The sequence below is a fragment of the Leptodactylus fuscus genome, chromosome 5 (genome assembly GCF_031893055.1).
Source record: "Leptodactylus fuscus isolate aLepFus1 chromosome 5, aLepFus1.hap2, whole genome shotgun sequence".
Lineage (NCBI taxonomy): Eukaryota > Metazoa > Chordata > Amphibia > Anura > Leptodactylidae > Leptodactylus > Leptodactylus fuscus.
Genome location: NC_134269.1, coordinates 114,101,725 through 114,122,968, shown reverse-complemented (window position 1 = coordinate 114,122,968; position 21,244 = coordinate 114,101,725). Strand labels below are relative to the sequence as shown.

The following is a 21,244-nucleotide window of genomic DNA, read 5'->3' as shown; positions in this document are numbered from 1 at the left end:
TAAGCATAACATATGGTGGAGCACAAAATTAATGAATCTTTTATCCATCAGAAGTGAGGATAAGGGGGCTTCTCACCCAATGGAGTCATTCATCGCTTTTTTTTCTTATATTAATTTCTATGGACAATTAGGCTTTTTAGTAAAATAATAAAGGTTATATTTTATTTAATTTTCCATTGCTCTTTTTTACCTTCTTCCTTCCCTTTGCTCTGAGGTTATGTACTTAAAGAGGACCTTTCACGTCCTCGGGCACATGCGGTGTAATACACCACTAGAAAGCCGACAGTGCGCTAAATTCAGTGCACCATAAGCTTTTCCATTCTGTGCCCCTGCTGAAGAGCCATCGGTGCCTCACAGTAGTGTCTATTGCGCTGTACTGTCAGAGGAGGCATTCCTTACCACCCAGCGATGATGCTATGGGGTACTATGGACGAATACTGGGCGGTAAGGAACACCCACTCTCACAGTACAGCGCAATAGACACTACTGTGAGGAGTGGTGTCCCTGAGGATTTTGGTGGCCAGTAGGCTTACCTTTAGTGACCTGTGCCAGGTAGCTGCAGCCAAGTTAAATAAATTATGACGTATCAAAAAAGGCATAGGCACAAATATATATAGTTATGCCTCTATACAAATTCCTATAATGGTCATACATTGCACGCAATTTTGGACCTCAGTATACAAAAAGGACAAAACTGAATCAGAGACAGCACAGAGAAAGGCAACCAAGAAAATTAGAAGAATAGATGAATTGGAATACAGAGACAGATTAACAAATTTGGGTTATTGAGTTTGGAAAAAAAATTACTACAGGGAGATCTAATCACAACGTACAAATGCAGTAACAAGGGGACATCTTCTACGTCTAGAGGAGAGAGCATTTCAATAAATGAAGGGAATATAAAGAAAAACAACTAAAACATAACTTTTAATACAATATAATAAGACTGGATCAAAATCCCAAGCACATACTGCAACCAGGGTCACTGTGGTTAGTTGATGGTTTACATGAGAAGAAACCTATACAGTATATGATATGAGAGTTTCCTACTTAATTATGCTATTATTCCCACCACATTGCCAGAATCTGTGAGACAGCAGGAGGTTGAGAATTACATCGGTAGGCATGGGATTCTCTAATATGTCACCTTCCCATTACCTATAGCATCATAGATATATTCAATTTGAGGCCGTAGTCATTTTAATAGGGCACTACATCACCTATCATTTGGATTTTGATTCAGTTTTAATCATTTGTATTAAAAGATATGTTTTAGTCATTTTTCTTTTCTCTTCCCTTCATTTATTGATTTATACTAGGAAATGACATACCACACTATCTGCTTTTGTTTATTTTGTCCAAGAGAACATTTTACCAGCAATATAGGCTGAGATTGTCACAAAGGGCCTGGACACCTTTCTTGAACAGAAACATATAACAGGTTACAGGTTTTAGATTTTTTTTGGTAAAGACAACTTGTAACAGGGTTTTATATTGATTGCCGGAGATGGAAGGAATTTCTTCCCCTGACGTGGGGCAATTGGCATCAGACTCATGGGGTTTATTGCCTTCCTCTGGATTAACACTGCAGGTATATTGGTTGAACTCGATGGACCTTTGTCTTCATCCAAACTCACTTACCATATAAGATGGGATCTGTGAGATCCCAGAGCAGAGAACCAATACCCAGTAAAAATATTGCTCTGGAGAACTGAAGTATGCTATGTAATACAGTTCTGAAGGGGTAATGTTTAGAGATGAGTGAGTAGTACTCGATCAAGTAGGTATTCGATCTAATACTATGGTATTCAAAATACTCGTACTCGATCGAGTACCACTTGCTGTTCGAATGTAAAAGTTCGATGCAGAACCAACATTGATTGGCCGAATGCTATACAGTCGGCCAATCAACGCTGGTTCTTCTCCTACCTTTAGAAGTCTTCTCCGTGCAGCTTTCCTGCAGTGTCTTCCGGCTCTTCATTCACTCTGCCAGGCATCGGGCCTGGGCAGAGCCGACTGCGCATGTCCACTTGTAGTGCGGGCATGCGCAGTCGGCTCTGCTCAGGCCTGATGCCTGGCAGAGTTAATGAAGAGCCGGAAGACGCCGCGGGGACGCTGCAAGGAGAAGACAGCATGGAGGATCCAGCCCGACCCTCACTCGTGGACTTGGTAAGTATAATTTGATCGAACGTTGCCTTCCCCTGAAACGAGCATTTTCCCCCCATAGACTATAATAGGGTTCGATATTTGATTTGAGTAGTCGAATATTGAGGGGCTACTCGAAACAAATATCGAACCTCAAACATTTTACTGTTTGCTCATCTCTAATGTTCAGATGCTAGCAGTTCTCCAAAATTGTGGGGATTTATTGAACTCATACCTACATACTATGGGGAGCTAAATTTCAAAAAGGGGGGAAAGTCTAGGTAGATAGGGCATCCTATTTAAATAGAAATAAATAGTGAGATTCACTTTCAGCTGATCCATAAACCTAAAATGACAAAAGGTCCATACCTGTCCCTGTAGAAAAGGCTGGATCACATTCAGGTGGCTCATCCACATCCTCTATAACAACATGAATGTAATAGCTATCTGTATGAACGCCATCAGTAGCAGAAATTATTAAAGAATATGCTGGGGGGTTATCAGGGTTGTCATAATCCAGTGGATGAAGGAAACTTAATGCACCAGAAACTGTAAGAGAATGCATATAGCAATCAATTGTGTTGGAAGGCGGATGTTTAAAATCCCATTTGGGTTTACATATTGCTATATATGTGTTATAGATATTACTTTTTCACTTTATGAGTATTTTGACAGTTTTTTTTTATTTTGATTTAATTTTTACTAATAAAAGTAAAAAATACCTTGGTCTATTTCAAACAAGGATGTTGTCCCTAGAAAGCCATAGTTGATTGTACTTCCAGCGTCTCTATCTTTTGCTTCAAAAACTTCTATGATGGATCCAATAAGTGTATTTTCAGGTACATAAATTGTGTCATTTTCAATCTTGCTATAGAGGAAACAAAAATAATGTAGCAACAGTGTAAATTATTAGTTTTATCACTATCCAAAGGCATTAAGAAAACAGCAATGTAAAAGGAATAAGGAGTGGCATCCAACTCAGACCTTATAGTTTATGTCTAATGTCTTTGGCTTTCTGACTATCAGTGAAAGGGTTTTAGAAGTAACTTGGTCTCCATCTTTCCTATTTACTGTAATTAATGGATAGTTTATTGTTTTTCCATACTTAGGGGCATGAAAGTATCATATTGATTCCAATTACTGTATATACCCAAGTACAGTATATGCTTACATTGCTCTGTATTGAACCTTCATGGTTTCTCAGGTAATACTTCATATTATGTGTGTGTACTAATATATTTGTGTCTATATTGATAATACCTTGCCATTTGTATTTGTATCTTCAAGACATTTGTACTTTGTTACCAGTGCACATTCTGTGTGTTTTTTTTATTTTAGATCTAACCTTATTAAATAATTATTGTCTTAAATGTTCCATATTGGATGTACAGATATAGCAAAATATAACTTTAGGATTGAGTAACATGTTCCTCATGGTCCCCTCATTCCCTGCCATCACTAGGGAGATGCCACTCATACCCAGGAGGTGCGATTAGTAAGAGGACAGTGTGACTAGACTGAAGCTGCCCTCCACCCACTGTGACTACTTCAGTTAATTCACTTTTTATACTTTCAAACACTTAGGACATCACTTTGTTACAGCAGAAAGATTACATGGGGCAACAATGGACAGGAAATTATTTCATCCTCCACAATAGGCCAGTTTATGGTGGAAAAAAAACAACCTGACCTTTAAATGACACATACTGACAAATACTGAATTAGCTGAGCCTTATCCCACCCAAGTAAACTTACACAAATATTGGAGGCTCATCATTTAAATCTTTAATATAAATAACAAGCCCTCCTTCACAGGAAAGTCCATATGGGTCTGTTGCTGACAGTAAGAGCCTAAACTCCTTATGGGGGGGAAAAAAGATAATCGTTAGGAGAATAATAAATATGTAATTTAAATATGAAGAATGTCAATATTTGTCAGATACAAGTAACAATGATATTGTAGTTTCATTGTCAGATTTACTGAACATAATATGTAACTAGCAGAAGGGCCCAGCTTCGCACAAGTAGATTTCATTTTTTGTATGTATAATGGCCCCATAAGAATTTACCAGTTTTGCACTGATTGGGGAGAGGTATGGGTCTGGTGAGAGTCTTTATTAGCTCGAGCAGCAGCCATGTGTTTTGTTGCAGGAGTGTGGCTATGGAAAAAAAAACTGGTGTAAAGCTGTGTGTATGTCAAGACTTAAGAACCTGCACATTTACATTGGCCCATAAGCGTAATGTGATCATGTGTATCTCAGTTTGGATATCAATGCAAAACCTGCAATCGGTTGTTATAGAAACCTGGAGTAAAGCTGTGTTCATGTGCAGACTAAGCACGTGCAAGCTTCTATTGGCTGATAAGGGACATTTGACTGTGTGTATGGCAGTTGGAATATGAGTGAAAGACTTAGAGGCTTCTATTGGCTAATGCAGGTCATTTTTGGGGAATACTGTATTTCAGTTTTATAGTCTATGGGCCCTGTGTGGTTTCCTTAGGTAACTCCTTTTTCATACATATAGGTTTCCATTTGGGGGTTTCCCAAGCAGACTCCCCAAATGCAGATGTGAATGGAGGCTTCTTGGTTATTTGACTGTTTATAAAATGTACTTTACCATGTGCCTTTGATGCTAAAATTGAATGCATGCAATGTAAATATATAATATCATGTGCCATACAAATAACTTATTATAAAAGCAGCAATAATATGTAATATAATAGTATGTCATCAAATATTCTGAGCATTAATAAAATGCAGAGTTTTAGGTAGAGAGTCAAGAAGATGATAGTATCTCTATCCCTAATACCTCTCAAGATTACATTTAAATATACTTTCCTACAGCAACCCGAACGCTGGTGTGAACCTAGCATTAGAGACAGCAGTGATCTCTAAAGACTCTCTCAATATAAATAGCATGAACTAATCTTTATATTTGGATATTAATTCTATTATCCTTTTTTCTTTTTTTCTTTTTTTCTTTTTTTACATTGTAAGACAAATTTTTTTATATATGTGGACATACAGTGTCATGAATAAATAAATAAACTTCACCTCATATCCAGCATCAAAATCCAGAGGTTCTGATGCATTTCGGAATACAAATCCAATGTTTTTATCCACATCAAAAAAGAATCCATTGGGAGTAGGTCCTGATGCTTGAGCCTGAATAGTGTACTGTGAGTAAAGACAGAGTATTTTGTTGACAATAAGAAATTAAAAAAAAAGATCAGTTAAATAGTTTACATCAGATTTGTCCATTATGTAATTTCAGAAGTGTACACTGGACTGTTTATTCTGCAATGATGATTTTAGGCAATGTACTGTACTAGTTTTCTATTGAATTTCTATTGTGATAAATACAAAAATTGCAAATCCCATCCTCCATCAATTTAGTAAATTTGAAATTGAGTCATAAAGGACCATAGCTGCAGGCAATATTTTAATAAGGGTTTATAGCACCAACACCATACACTGGTAAAATGCAGAAGACTGAAAAGTTATTAATATCATTTCTTGTTTTTGATTTCAATTAGTGTCATTATTGTCAATTAGTGTTCTTGATTTTCAAAGGTTAATTCAATATAAGGAGCAAACCACAAAGCCAACAAGGATTTTTATAAGGCTAAACTATTATATATATGTAGACAGTATACTTAAAGGGGTTTTTCCATCTGTTTCAGCAGCTTTGCCTGCTGTCTTTTCTTCTCACTTCTTATATTCCGTATCAAACAGTAAAAGCCACCTCCCCCAGTTTACTGAAAAGTACACTATGAAGTTTCACAATAGTTATTATGATTTTAGAAATGTAATATAAATGCTGATCAAATAATATGCATGTTACTAAACATACTCAGTGTTATCTGTGTGTTTACATAGAGAGATAACAGACAGTGTGCTATCAGCAAACTACAATTAGCTGACAGCAGAGCTGTAGATAACAGTGAGGGCAGTGAGTGACATCATCTGTCTTGTCACACAGGTCTGGCTCTATGGAAATGTGTGTAAACAATGGGTGGGATAATCTCACATAGCAGGAAAACAAAGAAGCATTGCTAAAGCAATATATATAGGAAAACTTCAATTTACTGTATATAAGATACTAGAGGGAGGACCCGGCTTTGCACGGGTATATTACATTTTATGTTTGTGTAGTGGCCCCATAAGAAATGTCAAATTTTGCACTGATGTATTTTGTATGTTGTGTGTGTGTGTATGTCCATAAGCGTCATGTGATTATATGTATCTCATTTTGAATGTCAGTGAAAAACCCGTGATTAGTTGTTATGGATACCTGGAGTAAAGCTGTATCTAATCCTTCCCTGTGTAGTACTGTGTTTAGATGCAAGTATCCAATCCTTGTTGGTGTGGTACTTTGTGCAGATGCACATATATAATCCTCCCCGTGTGGTATTGTGTGAAGAGGCGCGTATCTAATCCTCCAGTAAGTGAAACTGTGTGCAGACGCGCGTATCTAATGACTCTGGCGTGTGGTACTGTGTGCAGATGCGCGTATCTAATACTCTGGCGTGTAGTGCTGTGTGCAGATGCGCGTATCTAATCCTCCCCCATGTGGAACTGTGTGCTGAGACGCGTATCTAATTCTCTGGCATGTGGTACTGTGTGCAGAGGCCTGTATCTAATCTTCCAAAGTGTGGTACTGTGTTCAGATGCACGTATCTAATCCTCCCCTGTGTGGCATTGTGTGAAGAGGCGCGTATCTAATCCTACGGTGTGTGGAACTGTGTGTAGACGCGTGTATCTAATCCTACAGCATGTGGTACTGTATTGAGACGTGTGTATCTAATCCTATGGCGTGTACAACTGTGTGAAGATGCGTGTATTTATTCCTCTGGTGTGTGGATCTGTAAGCAGATGCACGTATCTAATCCTACGGCATGTGGTACTGTGTGCAGACCTGCTTATCTAATCCTCTGGTGTGTGGAACTGTGTGCAGATGCACGTATCCAATCCTCTGGCATGTGGTATTGTGTGCAGACGCATGTATCCAATCCACTGGCGTATGGTACTGTGTGCAGACGCGCGTATCTAATCCTCCGGCGTGTGAAACTGTGTGCAGACGCACGTATCTAATACTACGGCATGTGGTACAGTGTGCAGACGTGCGTTTCTAATCCTTTGGCGTGTGGTACTGTGTGCAGATGCGCATATCTAATCCTTCCCCGTGTGATACTGTGTGTTGAAACGCGTATCTAATCCTCTGGCGGTGGTACTATGTGAAGACATGCGTATCTAATCCTCCAGCGTGTTGAACTGTGTGCAGATGTGCGTATCTAATCCTCCCCCGTGTGGCACTTAGAGCAGACACACGTATCTAATCCTTCAGCATGTGTAACTGTGTGCAGACGCGCACATCTAACCCTCCGTCATGTGGTACTGTATGCAGATGCACGTATTTAATCCTCCCCTGTGTGGTATTGTGTGAAGAGGCGTGTATCTAATCCTACAACATGTGGAACTGTGTGTAGACGTGGGTATCTAATCCTACGGCATGTGGTACTGTGTGCAGACACGCGTATCTAATCCTACAGAATTTGGTACTGTGTGCAGACGCGCTTATCTAATCCTCTGGCGTGTGGTACTGTGTGTAGACGCGCGTATCTAATCCTCCCCTGTGTGATACTGTGTGCTGAGACGCGTATCTAATTCTCTGGCTTATGGTACTGTGTGCAGAGGCATGTATCTAATCCTCCAAAGTGTGATACTGTGTGCACACACACGTATCTAATCCTTCCCTGTGTGGTATTGTGTGAAGAGGCGCGTGTCTAATCCTTTGTCGTGTGGAACTATATGTAGACGCACGTATCTAATCCTACCGCATGTGGTACTGTGTGCAGACGCGTGTATCTAATCCTATGGCGTGTACAACTGTGTGCAGACGCGCGTATCTATTCCTTTGGAGTGTGGAACTGTGTGTAGATGCATGTATCTAATCCTACGGCATGTGGTACTCTGTGCAGATGTGTGTATCTAATCCTATGGCGTGTACAAATGTGTGCAGACGCGCGTATCTAATCCTCCGGGGTGTGGAACTGTGTGTTGACACGCGTATCTAATCCTACGGCATGTGGTACTGTGTGCAGACACGTGTATCTAATCCTACGGCATGTGGTACTGTGTGTAGACGCACGTATCTAATCCTATGGCGTGTACAACTGTGTGAAGACACGTGTATCTAATCCTCCCCTGTGTGCAGTGGCAAAAACTACCACCATAGCAGCAGAGGCAGCTGCCACAGGGCCCGGGACATTAGGGGCCCGGTGACAGCTGCTACCGCTGCTATCATTATACTCGGAGGTCTTTTCGGACCCCCGAGTATAATGATCAGAGCCCCCTGTTGGTGGAATACTTTCCACCAACAGGGGGCCCCGAAGCTGCAGCAACGGCTGACACATAGGAGCTGCAGGTCTGGCTCCTCTCAGCACTTCAGGACGTTCCCCCTCTCTCCCCCCTTCCTTTCTCTGCTTGTCCTCTGCCCATCAATGAGAGGGCTGAGGAGAGCCCAGGAGGCGGGGCTTATCCCTGCCGAGCTCCTGCCGTCCTGCACTCAAGAGGAGAGGAAGAAGAAGCTGCTCCAGGAAAATGAAACTAAAGATACACAGGTACATACCCTGTTTCCCCGAAAATAAGACAGTGTCTTATATTAAATTCTCTTCTGAAATATATGACCTGTCTTATTTTCAGGGGATGTCTTATGGAGCGGCTGGAGCAGGGGACAATTGGCAGTCATGCCGGCGCTTCCTTAACGGAGTGCCAGCATGACTGCCGGTTGTAGGTGGTGCAAGAGGTGGTGGTGGTGGTGGGGAGGTATGCTAGTTACCTTCCCCATGTTCATAGCAACGCTGGTGCTGCTGTTGGTCACGGTGGTGTAAGTGGTTGGCGGGGCTTAGCAGAGATTAGCGAGGCTTCCGGCGGTTGTGCCGGAGAGCCTCACTTAGTAGGCATTGCAGCCGGCTGCTCCGTGTGCACAGGAAAGCTGGCTGCCTCCTCTGCTGTGATACCACTGTTCCGGCTGCTGTGGGATGAGCTGGGAGAGTGGACTCCCCGCAGCATACAATGCTTTCCCAGCTCATCTTACAGCAGCAGGAACAGTGGTATCACAGCAGAGGCAGCAGCCGGCATACCTGTGCACATGGAACATCGTGCACAGTGTTCTGCCGGCTGCAGTGTTTTTGGGGATGTCTTATTTTCGGCGGTGCCTTATATTAGGCAATTTAACAAAACCTCCCCCCATGCCTTATTTTTGGGGGATGTCTTATTTTCGGGGAAACATGGTACTGGGCTTACTATATTTATTAATATCAGGCATTTGGGGTGATTACTTTTGTTTTAGTAACTCCATGTGCCTCATATTAATAGCAGTTAACCCTATCATGTCCCTCACATTAACCCCTGTGTGCCTCACCATAAGAGTTACTGATATGTGAGACATATGGGGGTAATAGTAATGAAGATACTTTATTATTACCTCCATGTCTCTCACATATCAGTAACTCTTATGGTGAGGCACACAAGGGTTAATGTGAGGGACATGATGGGATTAACTTCTATTAATATAAGGCACATGGAGTTACTAAATTGTAATGCATATGACCAGATTTTTTTTATCCACAGTTGTCCTGGTATAGTGGTCAGCGGTGACGTGACAGTATTTAGTCCTGTAGGGGTCACTAAGGGGCATAATACTGTGTGCAGTGGCCACTATTGGGTATAATACTGTGTGCAGGGGCCTCTAAGGGACATAATACTGTGTGCAGGGTCCACTATTGGTCATAATAGAGCACGCAGGAATGCGTAGGAGGGACTCGGTCGAGATCTTTGGTGTAGGGGGGGCCCCATGTCAAAAGTTCACCACGGGGCCCCGCCATTCCTAGTTACGCCACTGCCTGTGTGGTATTGTGTGAAGAGGCACGTATCTAATCCTATGGCGTGTGCAACTGTGTGTAGACACGCGTATCCAATCCCCCGGCATCTGGTACTGTGTGCAGACGCGCGTATCTAATCCTATGGTATGTGGTACTGTCTGTAGACGCGTGTATCTAATCCTCCCCCGTGTGGTACTGTGTGCAGACGCGCGTATCTAATCCTCCCCCGTGTGATACTGTGTGCTGAGACGCATATCTAATTCTCTGGCTTGTGGTACTGTGTGCAGAGGAATGTATCTAATCCTCCAAAGTGCGGTACTGTGTGCACACACACGTATCTAATCTTTCCCTGTGTGGTATTGTGTGAAGAGGCGTGTATCTAATCCTTCGGCGTGTGGAACTGTGTGTAGACGCACGTATCTAATCCTACTGCATGTGGTACTGTGTGAAGATGCGTGTATCTAATCCTATGGCGTGTACAACTGTGTGCAGATGCGCGTATCTAATCCTCTGGAGTGTGGAACTGTGTGTAGACGCGTGTATCTAATCCTACGGCATGTGGTACTCTGTTCAGACGCATGTATCTAATCCTATGGTGTGTACAAATGTGTGCAGACGTGCGTATCTAATCCTCTGGAGTGTGGAACTGTGTGTAAACGCCTGTATCTAATCCTTCGGCATGTGGAACCATGTGCAGACGCACGTATCAAATCCTTCAGTGTGTGGAACTGTGTGCAGAAGTGCATATTTAATCCTCTGGTGTGTGGGACTGTGTGCAGACCCGTGTATCTAATCCTCTGGCGTGTGATACTGTGTGCTGATCTGTGTATCTAATCCTCTGATGCATGTATCTCAGTTTGGATATCAGTGTTGTATTGTGCATGTGGAGTGACCGTGTGTATTGCATTTGGAATATGAGTGAAAGTCTTGCAGGTTTGTATTGGCTAAGGGGGGGGGGCACTGTGTTTGGAATGCTGTATCTCAGCAACGGTACGTCCGAGCGAGTTGGAGTCTTGTCTTAAACCTTCCCGGATATCTGAAGTATCTCTGTACCAAATTTGGTGAAGATCGGTCCAGTCATTTGTTCACATTAGAGAACAGACAGACAGACAAGAATTCATTTTTATAATATAGAGAGACTAGTATAGATTGGGTCCTTGAGATGGGAATACCCCTTTAAGTTGTCCACTAGTCCAGTGAATCCATAAAGTAAATTTTACCACCATGCTGTCTCCATCAGGATCTTTTGCTGGCACACTATATATAGATGTATACATTGGGAAATTTTCATCAATCGATCTACTTACTAGATAAGAGAAAAATAAGCAATTTTACTCAAATATCTTTTATAAATATTCAGAAAAATCACAAGTTGCACAGTGCCCTGATATCACAATTTAGGCAGGACCTTTATCTGTCAGATTTGCAATCCTCTTATATTTTATGTGCATGTAATGCACACCTTGCTTCCAGAAATAAATGATTCATGGTCTTTAATTTGTGACTGACATAAAGCGTCTGCTTTTTCTTGAAAAAGCTGATTTACAGCAAACTAAAGTATGTACAGTACATGTACTGACTGGCTCTCTATTAGTGACACTCTGCAGCATTATTCAGAGTGACATGTTCTGTACTTCTCTTTGCCTGTGCAAGGATGAGCTGGACACCATGTTATTTTTTGGGTTCACTATGTATATGGTTCAGGACTCTGAAAAGCCCGTTACCACAATAGAAAGTGATTTTGAGCTCCTAGGAGTTCTTTATGACTTTAAGATATAAGGATCTGCTATAGTTATATTGCCCTTCAAGCTGCAGCCACTTTTTGATTAAATATTTTTTATTTCCCACTTTCCACCAGCCATAATTTTTATATTTTTCTGTTCACAGAGCTGTTTGATGGCTTTTCCTACAGCCCCCTCCACATCTCCTGGTGTACTGGCCTGTCTCCTGATAGTGCCTTCAGCATGTCACGTTTCACCACAGACTGTCCCGGAGTTGGCAGATGCTTTAGTCCAGGTCTAGGAGAAGATCCCTCAGGAGACCATCCGCAACCTCATCAGGAGCATATCCAGGCATTGTAAGGAGGTCATACAGGAACGTGGAGGCCACACACACTACTGAGCCTCATATTGGCATGTTTTAATGACATCACATCAAAGTTGGATCAGTCTGTAGTATGCTTTTCCACTTTAATTTTGGGGGTGACTCCAAATCCAGGCCTCCATTGGTTAATAAATTTGATTTACATTGATGATTTTTGTGTGATTTTGTTGTCATCACATTCAACTTTATATAGAAGAAAGTATTCAATGAGAATATTTCATTCATTCAGATCTAGGATGTGTTATTTGAGTGTTCCTTTTATTTTTTGATCAGTGTATTTCATACAATGTACTGGGATGATGGAAACATTTTCAGAATGTGGTAGAATCAGAGATTAATACTTGTATTGTGCATGTTATTAGGATTATGGTAATACAAAATGTACATAGTTTTTGTCAACACCTTGTGAGAGAGTGAAGGGTGTGGTCTGGGAAAACAGGTATATTCCAGCCAGGCACCTAAGGAGTGTATGGTAAAGATTCACACCAGGGAGGTCCGCTGACTAATCAGGCCCTAATAACAGTCTGAGTGTGAAGACTAGCGGTGTGGCACCACAGTGACAGAGCTGAACTGTCCAGACCTGACCTCCAAAGCAGGTACTGTGCCACCCATTGTTGTTGCCAAGGTGGGAGACTGGTAGCCAGTCTCCTGTATAGTCAGGGAAAAGGTTTCCTTACGTTTAAGTTAGTTTTCTCAGCCGAGAAGGATTTGTTTTGTTTATCCTGTGGCTTTGCAAAAGCAGTGTATGCATTACATGTGAATAAAGCCTGAACTTGTGTGCAATCCAGTGTCTGTGTCCCTGTTTCCTGCACTGCTACAAGCATCTACCTGAGTGATTCCCCACAACCTTAACAAAAATCCAAAACTGTGACAACAAAAAAAATTCATGAAGTCTCCATATTCTGATACCCGTACCTTTTTTATTTTGCTGTATATGGAGCTGCATAAGGCCTCTTATATGGGGGGGGGGGGCAGATGTACTTTTTAATTAGAACATTATAGCAAATGTTGGTAGCTTTGATTGCTTTTATTTAATTTTTTATGGGAGGTAAAATGGCAAAAAAAAACGACTATTTGGCCATTTTGTTTTTATTTTCATATGTTTATAGCTCAGGAATTTGGGGATGCATACTTTGTTTGTTTATATTTATTTGAGATCTCGGAAAAGGAGGAAGATTTGAATTGTTACATATTTAGAATTTTACTTATATATTTCTTAAAATGTTATTTTATGGCCCAGTTCAAGGGAGCTTGAATCTACGGTCTTTAGATCGCTTATCCCATCGATTACTACTGTATTGCAGTCTATGAAGAAATCACTATTTACCTATTGAGGCCTGTGGCAAACAAGATTCAATTGATATGTAGTTAATACAGGTCACGAGCACTGTATAGCTGAAGAAGTGATGGAAGCTTTGGGACCACCACAGTTAAGGCATTTTTTATGTTTGGAGGTCAATATCAAAGGGTTAATGCACTGAACACGGGCATTACGACCAGGTCTCTGCTGTGTTATAAGGCAGAATCCCTGTGGCCATGGCAGCCACTCAGCTCTATACTATTTGCTGTACTATTAGGGGTAGTTCACACGGAGTAAACTGGCATGTATTTTGGCGTGTAATTTTACACATGTAAAATAAGACTCCCATTGACTTCAATGACATTTTACACGTGTATTTTGGCGTGTTTTTTTTCATTGAAGTCAATGGGAGTCTTATTTTACATGTGTAAAATTACACGCCAGTTTACTCCGTGTGAACTACCCCTAATGATGGATATTGCAAAGGGGTCATCTAAAGAAAATTATTGCCTATCCATAGAGAATGAGGGACTATAATTAGGGAATAACTTGCTTTTGTGGAAAAAACATTTTAATTATACAATGCTTTTTCTTCAGTCTTTTGAAATGGACATGTTTTTGGTGAAATGTTACGGTCTTTGTAACAAATTATTAGTTTTACATAGCATTATGATCATAAGTTACAATGCTCATCACAGAATAAATATTGTAACTTGAGGGACCAGTGTTTTTTAAATGGATTGTTCAATTTCAGATAAATATTGAGACAAATGTTAATGAAAAATTATACAATTTTACAATAAACTTTAAATTGCTCACAGTTCTCTAATTTCTGCTTACTGACATTCATTTTGCTTGCTACCAGTGAATAAATAGCAGTCCATGGTTATGTGATAGACACACAGGTGCACAACTTGTTATAGTCAGCAAACAGTAATAAGATATCTGCCTGGCAAACAGCCATGCACCTGTAAAGAGAGCAGAACGAATGACAGCAAGCAGAGATCTAGAAACCAGTGAGGAATTGATAGGTCCCGTTCACACAGGGAGCGTATTGGCAGATTTTGGCCCCGAGAGTGACGCGGGAAGCTGCTGCGAGGCAGACGCCAGGGCTGAATCAGACACGGAGTCTGCCTCAAGAAGGAACAGCTCGTTTCTTTTTTCCGTGAGGGGCAACATGCCGCTCACGGAAAAAAATAGCCTGGTGGTCTACATAGACCTCCATTGTGAAGGGGCGGATTATGACGTGGATTCAGCGCCATAATCTGCCCCCTCTTGCCCCATGTGAACTAGCCCATACAGTGTATACTGGGAAATTGTATGACTTTTCATTATACAAACAAGATTTGTCTCACAATATTTGTCTGAAACTGGAGAATCCCTTTAAGAAAAAAAACCTGTTGCAACAATAAATTATTAGGAAGGTCAGAAATCACTTGGAAAACCCATTGCACACTATGAAAGCATTCACGTAATTCATGCAAAACTTTGTAATACCTTCTAGTATTCTTAGAATTTACAGTTCAGGAATATAACATCTACAGTGTTCTTTCAAGAAAGCAAGTTAGAAGTAGAAATACTTAAACACTTACCTCTTTTTTCCCGAAAATCTGAATCGCACACTGGCGGCTCATTAACATTTTCAATAATCACAGTAATGTCACCTGAGTCTGTACTTAACAGTCCATTTGAGGATGTGACACTAATAACATATCTGTTAGGTGTGCCATCTTCAAAATCAAAATCCTTAGCAGCTGTAATGATTCCACTAACTAAAAAACAATTAGCAGAAATAAAGAAATGTAGACATCCAAAAATCTACATATAAGGTGAAGCACACTTATAGGCTTATGACTATATATATATATATATACCGAACATTGTGATAAAATATTTATTAAAGCCTAATAAATCCCTTGACGCTCTAGCTACTCAATTACTTCAGTTATTCTGTTACAGTGCTGCAATAATGTGCCTGTCTACACACTACTGTTGTAGCTCCATTGACCAGTTTTTTGCTGAAGTGAAAACCTGTAAATTTCAATGATCATTTATGTCAGAAAACTGGTCAATCTGCCAGGCCAATAATCAGTATCTAGTATTCCTCAGCTATACCTTCATTTACAAAGTGGCAAGGGCAGCATAAAAACAATACTTGTAAAAAAAATCTTGTCACAAATGGAATTTAAAGATTTGCACACTCCCAAGTTTGAAATATTTTTTTTTTATGCCATGCAGCAGGCGTAATCGTCGGGCATGTTGTTCAGGGTGCTTGCTATAGAGGGCAGCATAACAGAGGCACTGTCTCCCTGTTTACATCTTGGGAGATAGATTTGCATATTCTTCCCATGTTTCTTTGCACTGGAGCAACTATGGCTGTATAAGTCTTCACACACCTGAGAAGGTGGTCTCTCCCTAAGGATAGACGTTATCCCCATAATCTGGTCTCTCAGCCTCTCACTTAAACCAAATCAATTCTCTCTAGACTGCGCTGATGAAGTCCAAAGAGACAGAAACGATGCCGTCCGTAGCTGAGATATTGATTTGGTTATAACCTCGCATCATGCAGTGAAGACTTCTGGGAAGTCGGGCATGTTGTTCAGGGTGCTTGCTATAGAGGGTAGCATCACAGAGGCACTGTCTCCCTGTTTACATCTTGGGAGACAGATTTGCATATTCTTCCCATGTTCCTTTGCAGTGGAGCAACTATGTCTGTATAAGTCTCCACACACCTGAGAAGGTGGTCTCTCCCTAAGGATAGACGTTATCCCCATAATCAGAAAATTAAATGTGATATATACATATTTAAGCAACCATTTTGCATGTAACTAAATTATGCAATTACATGATACATTGTAAAATAAAAATGATACAGAAAACATTCTATCTATTGTGAAGTGGAGAGAGGTATAGTGTGGGAGAACCGCTATTTTTCCCCAAGACTGTTGCAGTATGTACAGGCGTTTAGCTTGTAGGTCCCGGACTGGAGTAAAGTTCAGGTCAGTCCTGCAGGGCAATCCATTCCAGTCTTGGGAACCGACCAGCAGGGCTTTGTAAGTAGCACAGGTGTGCTGGTTAGAGAAAGAGAGAGGAGAGAGACTGAAACACACACTCAACCAGTCTGGGAAAGCTCTGCCAAAAATGGATGCTGTTAAAGGGCCGGGTATATGTACCCCTTGTTTACTTGTGAACCTTGTTTGTTAGGAGGTCAGCAGTAGGCTGATCCCCCTGGTTAGTGAGGGAATAACTCGTTTAGTAAGCCGCCGGAGAGGTGTAGGTCTTTATATTCATTTGTTTGTATTTTACATGCTGAGCTGCTGAGCAGCACTACCTGTACCTTTAAGCTTGTCTGCTGCAATAAAGACTGCTTTTGGGAAAGAAACCAGAGCTTCTGAATCCCCCCATACATTATTTTCTGATTGCTCAAGACTGTTCAATATCCATTACAATGGAAACAGCTATTAATGGGTAGGTAAAAATGAAATAAAATACATTCTTACTTGGGTCAATGTTAAAAGGCACTGAGTTGACTATACGGTAAGTTCTACCAGATCCTATAGCCTTAGCAATTTCTTGATTTTCAGTTTTGCCTTCAGGTAATCGTAATGGAGATTCTTTATCGAAGTTCAATGCAATTACTTGAGAAATCCCTGCAAATGTGAACATAAAATTTCACTATAGCCTAATTACATAAAAATACATGGTGGAGGTGAAACAAAAAACAAAAAACAAAAAAACAACTGATTGCTATGGATGCAGTTAGGGAATACAATGCTGAAATATTTTGTGCAAACATTAGAAAAAGTTGGAATAAATGTTCACGCTTTGGTGGTCCTAAAGCTGGTGACCCTTTAAGTTCAACTCCAGTTCTGTCACCTTCCCTGTTCAATGATCTTAGAAGAATTAATTATTTCCATCCAAGTCATGCTGGTACTTTCAACACTTAACTTACTAGGATATTTAAACAAACAAAAAAGTGTGGAACTCTTCAATACATTTAAATAAATTCTACAATCTAAATGCACATTTATCTTTATTTCAAGTAAACTTGTTGAATTGTCCCACATAAATGTAAATTTAGAAATGATCTAAGTGTCCAAGTTAAAGCAAAAAACTAGGTGTTAAAGGGTACGCAAACTACACACAACACCTAAAAAACCAAGCATGCTTGGACATAACTTCATTGTCAGGGGGTATAGAAATAGCAGTCACATCTGGGCCTTGGTGCCAAAAAACTCTTTTACTGTATATTGCACCGATATTGTAAATGACACATGGCCAAGGAGCTCCAGGTTATGCCTCTGGCTACTGTCTTCAAAGTCATTGGAAATTGTTTGGCATAAGCATCACACTGGGAAGCTGATGGTCATCGATAGTCACTACTGATTTTTCTATTCCAAATAACATAGAAAATAAAATCTATCCTAAGATTTTTGGATAGCCAAAGTTTGCTAGAAGCATGCCAATGTTAGGAACCTACAAAATCTATATGATCAATAAATTTAAGACACATTTTCACAGATTCTTACTTACCTGCAAATATGAAAAGAGTTGATGTAATTTCTTTTAAAACCATCATTTAAAGTAGAGAAGGTCTGGCATATGCAATAAATATGAACCAAAAAGTCTTAATGGGAATTGCTGTGTCTTCCTCACTCTTTGTGTAACACACTGCTGCTCTTTTCACACTGATCTAAAGTAAACATATAAGTGTGACATGCACATGATTATTAAAAGAGCCCAATAAGAAAATGTGTACACTTGGCTCATACTTGTTTACTCTGACGTTGCTATGTTTCTCTAGGTGCGGTGCTTCCTTCATGGTAAGAAGCATGAAGTTAGCATAAAGAGAAGGCGGAAACAAACTACAGAAGTTGATGTATATAAAATAATAGTCTATAAAGTATTAGTAATTTTAGATAACAGAAAAATGAGTGTCCTAAAGTACAAAGGGAAAATGTCTGAATGGATTGTCTACAGCAAGTTATAGAACACTACATGTGGATAGAGATTAACACATTAAGGATATGGCCTAAAAACACCTTATAGGACATGCTCTATTTTTCTCAAAACTGGATATGGAAATAATCTGCAGGTGAATGAAAACTGCTGTTTGGGAACCCTCAGGGCATCGAAGCCAAGCATCACCATTAAGGTTTTGGAGGGTTCACTTGCCATGACACATTTGCAGAGCCCCGAAAGTGCCAGTCCAATGGAAAATACCAAGAAATGACCTCATTTTGGAAACCTCAAGACTCAAAAACGTTTATTGACAGTATAGTGATCATTTTTAAAGAGGACCTTTCACCATATCTGGGCACAGGCAGTGTTATATACTGCCAGAAAGCTGACAGTGCGCTGAATTCAGCGCACTGTCGGCTTTCCCGATCTGTGCCCGGTGTAAAGCGCTATCGGTCCCGGTACCGTAGCGCTTTACAGTCAGAAGGGCGTTTCTGACCATTAGCCAGGAACGTCCTTCTGCCTTGCGGCGCCAATCGCGCTGTGCTGTGGAGCCGGGAGGAACGCCCCCTCCCGCTCCTGATAATGCTAGTCTACGGACAAGCTGTGTCCCCGCTCCACAGCACAGCGCGATTGGCGCCGCGAGGCAGAAGGACGTTCCTGGCTAATGGTCAGAAACGCCCTTCTGACCATAGAAGAGCTACGGTACCGGGCCGTAAGCTCTTCACACCGGGCACAGATCGGGAAAGCCGACAGTGCGCTGAATTCAGCGCACTGTCAGCTTTCTGGCAGTATATAGAACTGCCTGTGCCCAAAAGTGGTGAAAGGTCCTCTTTAAAGAGATGCTTTTAAAAAAAAACAGCAGATGGTGCTAAATACAAATAAACATTTCCCAGGATATATGTTATTTCAGTGCCTGATATGTCATGCCCAGCTTGTAGCATTGTGAAAAGTCAGGTCTCCAGTCATTACGCTCTATTTCCCAATTTAGAAGCACCCTATATAACGATTCAGGAGTGAAGGAGCACCATGTTCATTTGAGACCTACTTTGATTATTACACTGCATTGGTGAACAATTGCAGAGGCTCAGAAATAAAATTAAATAAAATAAATAAATATTGACCCCCAAAATATAACCTCATTTTTGGAACTACAAATCGCAAATAATTCATAAAGGGGAATAGTGAGCATTATAAACCAAAGAGTATTTCCCAAACATAAATGTGCAAAAGAGTGAAAATTAATATTTTTAACTAAATACTCCTTGTCAGTGCCCTATATGTTGTGTTCACTTTGTGTCAAAAGAGACAAGTGCTCCTAAAATTTCAAGCAGGTTATCCCAGGTTCAAAAAAGTTATATATATATGGGTATAAACTGCTGTTTGGGCACCCAAAATAACTTAGAAGGGATGGAGTACTGTACTTTTTAGCCTTTGGAGTGTAGGTTTAGATTGACTAGTTTTTGGAACATCATGATTAATTAGACTTTATAACTAAGTCATGCATGATGTTAAGGATGCTGCCCTCTAGAGGGCGGCATACAGAGTGCAATGTTCTCCTAATTACATCCTGGAGAATAGATTTGCATATTTTTTACCCATAATCCCTAGCGGAGCAGGAATGACTTGTAAGTCTCTGTACTGCCTATGTAGGCACACACTCTCCCTAATGTGTAAGATTATCCCCTGACCCTGGTCTATAGTCTCTCACTCTGCTAAATCAGTATCCCTACGCTATACTGAGGATGGCCCAATAGACTGAAACAGCGCTGTCCATAGCTGGGAATCTGTTCCTTTTGGAATAGAAATACTAATTTGGCAATTAAATCCACATCATGATTAATTAGACTTTATAACTGAGTCATACATGATGTTAAGGAGGCTGCCCTCTAGAGGGTGGCGTACAGAGTGCACTGTTCTCCTAATTACATCCTGGAGAATATATTTAATACATGTTGCTTTTGCAGAGCACTGAACAGGTCAGTAAAGTGAAATTCCACAAGAGGTGACCTCATTTTAAAACTACACCCCTCAAGGAGTTTATCAAGGGATGTAGCAAGTATTTTTAGCCCTTCAGTATTACATTAATGTATTTTCAAGAAATTAATACCTGTCCTGAATTTTGCCCCAGGCTCACAGCCCCATACATGGTCATGTATATGGAGACATAAAAATTAATGGGTCAGTGGGCAAAAACACATGATCAGGACAAAGACAATTCACATGGTCATGTGTTTGAGGTTCTAATACTACAATTTTTCCAGAGATTTGTCAGTTCATTGTGCCCAGCTTGTCAGCAGAGACAAACAATCAAAAAACTGTTAGGCCAGGGTTCCACGTTGCGTAAACGTCTAGTGAATTCCATCTACACATTGTAGGAAAATATGCGCAGCGGAAATGCTGTTTCCAAAACCGTCACACCATTGCGTCTGTCATTTTTTCCATTTTTTTTTTACCACCTTCACCTTGTAGATTAAATAAGGTTTTACTTTTAATAAAAAAATTCTTGCAGACACAGCGATATCAAGTGTGTATTTTATGTTATTTGTATTTTTTGTAAATATTCTTTTACATTTTTTTTGTCCCAAGGAGTTCAGTATCAGGGACAGTATCAAGGCCTGAGGAAAAGATAACAGATCTGGAGCAATGATACTGGCCATGGTCTGATGAAGAAACATCACAATCCAACGGAGATGGCGAGTGGAACAGTGGGCAGTGAGAAACCAGATTGATGATGATGTATATAATTAATATTTATTATAGATGAAATATGACAAAAATTCTATCATTTTTTTTTCACAAACCATGTGATAGATCTCCTCCATGGTGTGATAGATTAATATTAATTCTTG

General features: G+C 40.4%; 1 protein-coding gene across 1 annotated transcript in view; it reads right to left on the bottom strand.

The window, feature by feature from the left end:
• The window catches only part of LOC142204947 (cadherin-related family member 4-like), a 54,257-nt gene extending 36,118 nt beyond the window's left edge, over positions 1-18,139 (bottom strand). The window contains 9 exon segments of the mRNA XM_075276280.1: positions 2,515-2,694; positions 2,868-3,013; positions 3,901-4,004; positions 5,199-5,321; positions 11,251-11,332; positions 15,022-15,205; positions 16,934-17,083; positions 17,967-18,087; positions 18,089-18,139. Of these exon segments, the coding sequence (XP_075132381.1) occupies positions 2,515-2,694; positions 2,868-3,013; positions 3,901-4,004; positions 5,199-5,321; positions 11,251-11,332; positions 15,022-15,205; positions 16,934-17,083; positions 17,967-18,087; positions 18,089-18,139 (1,141 nt within the window).
• Between the last annotated feature and the right edge of the window lie 3,105 nt (positions 18,140-21,244).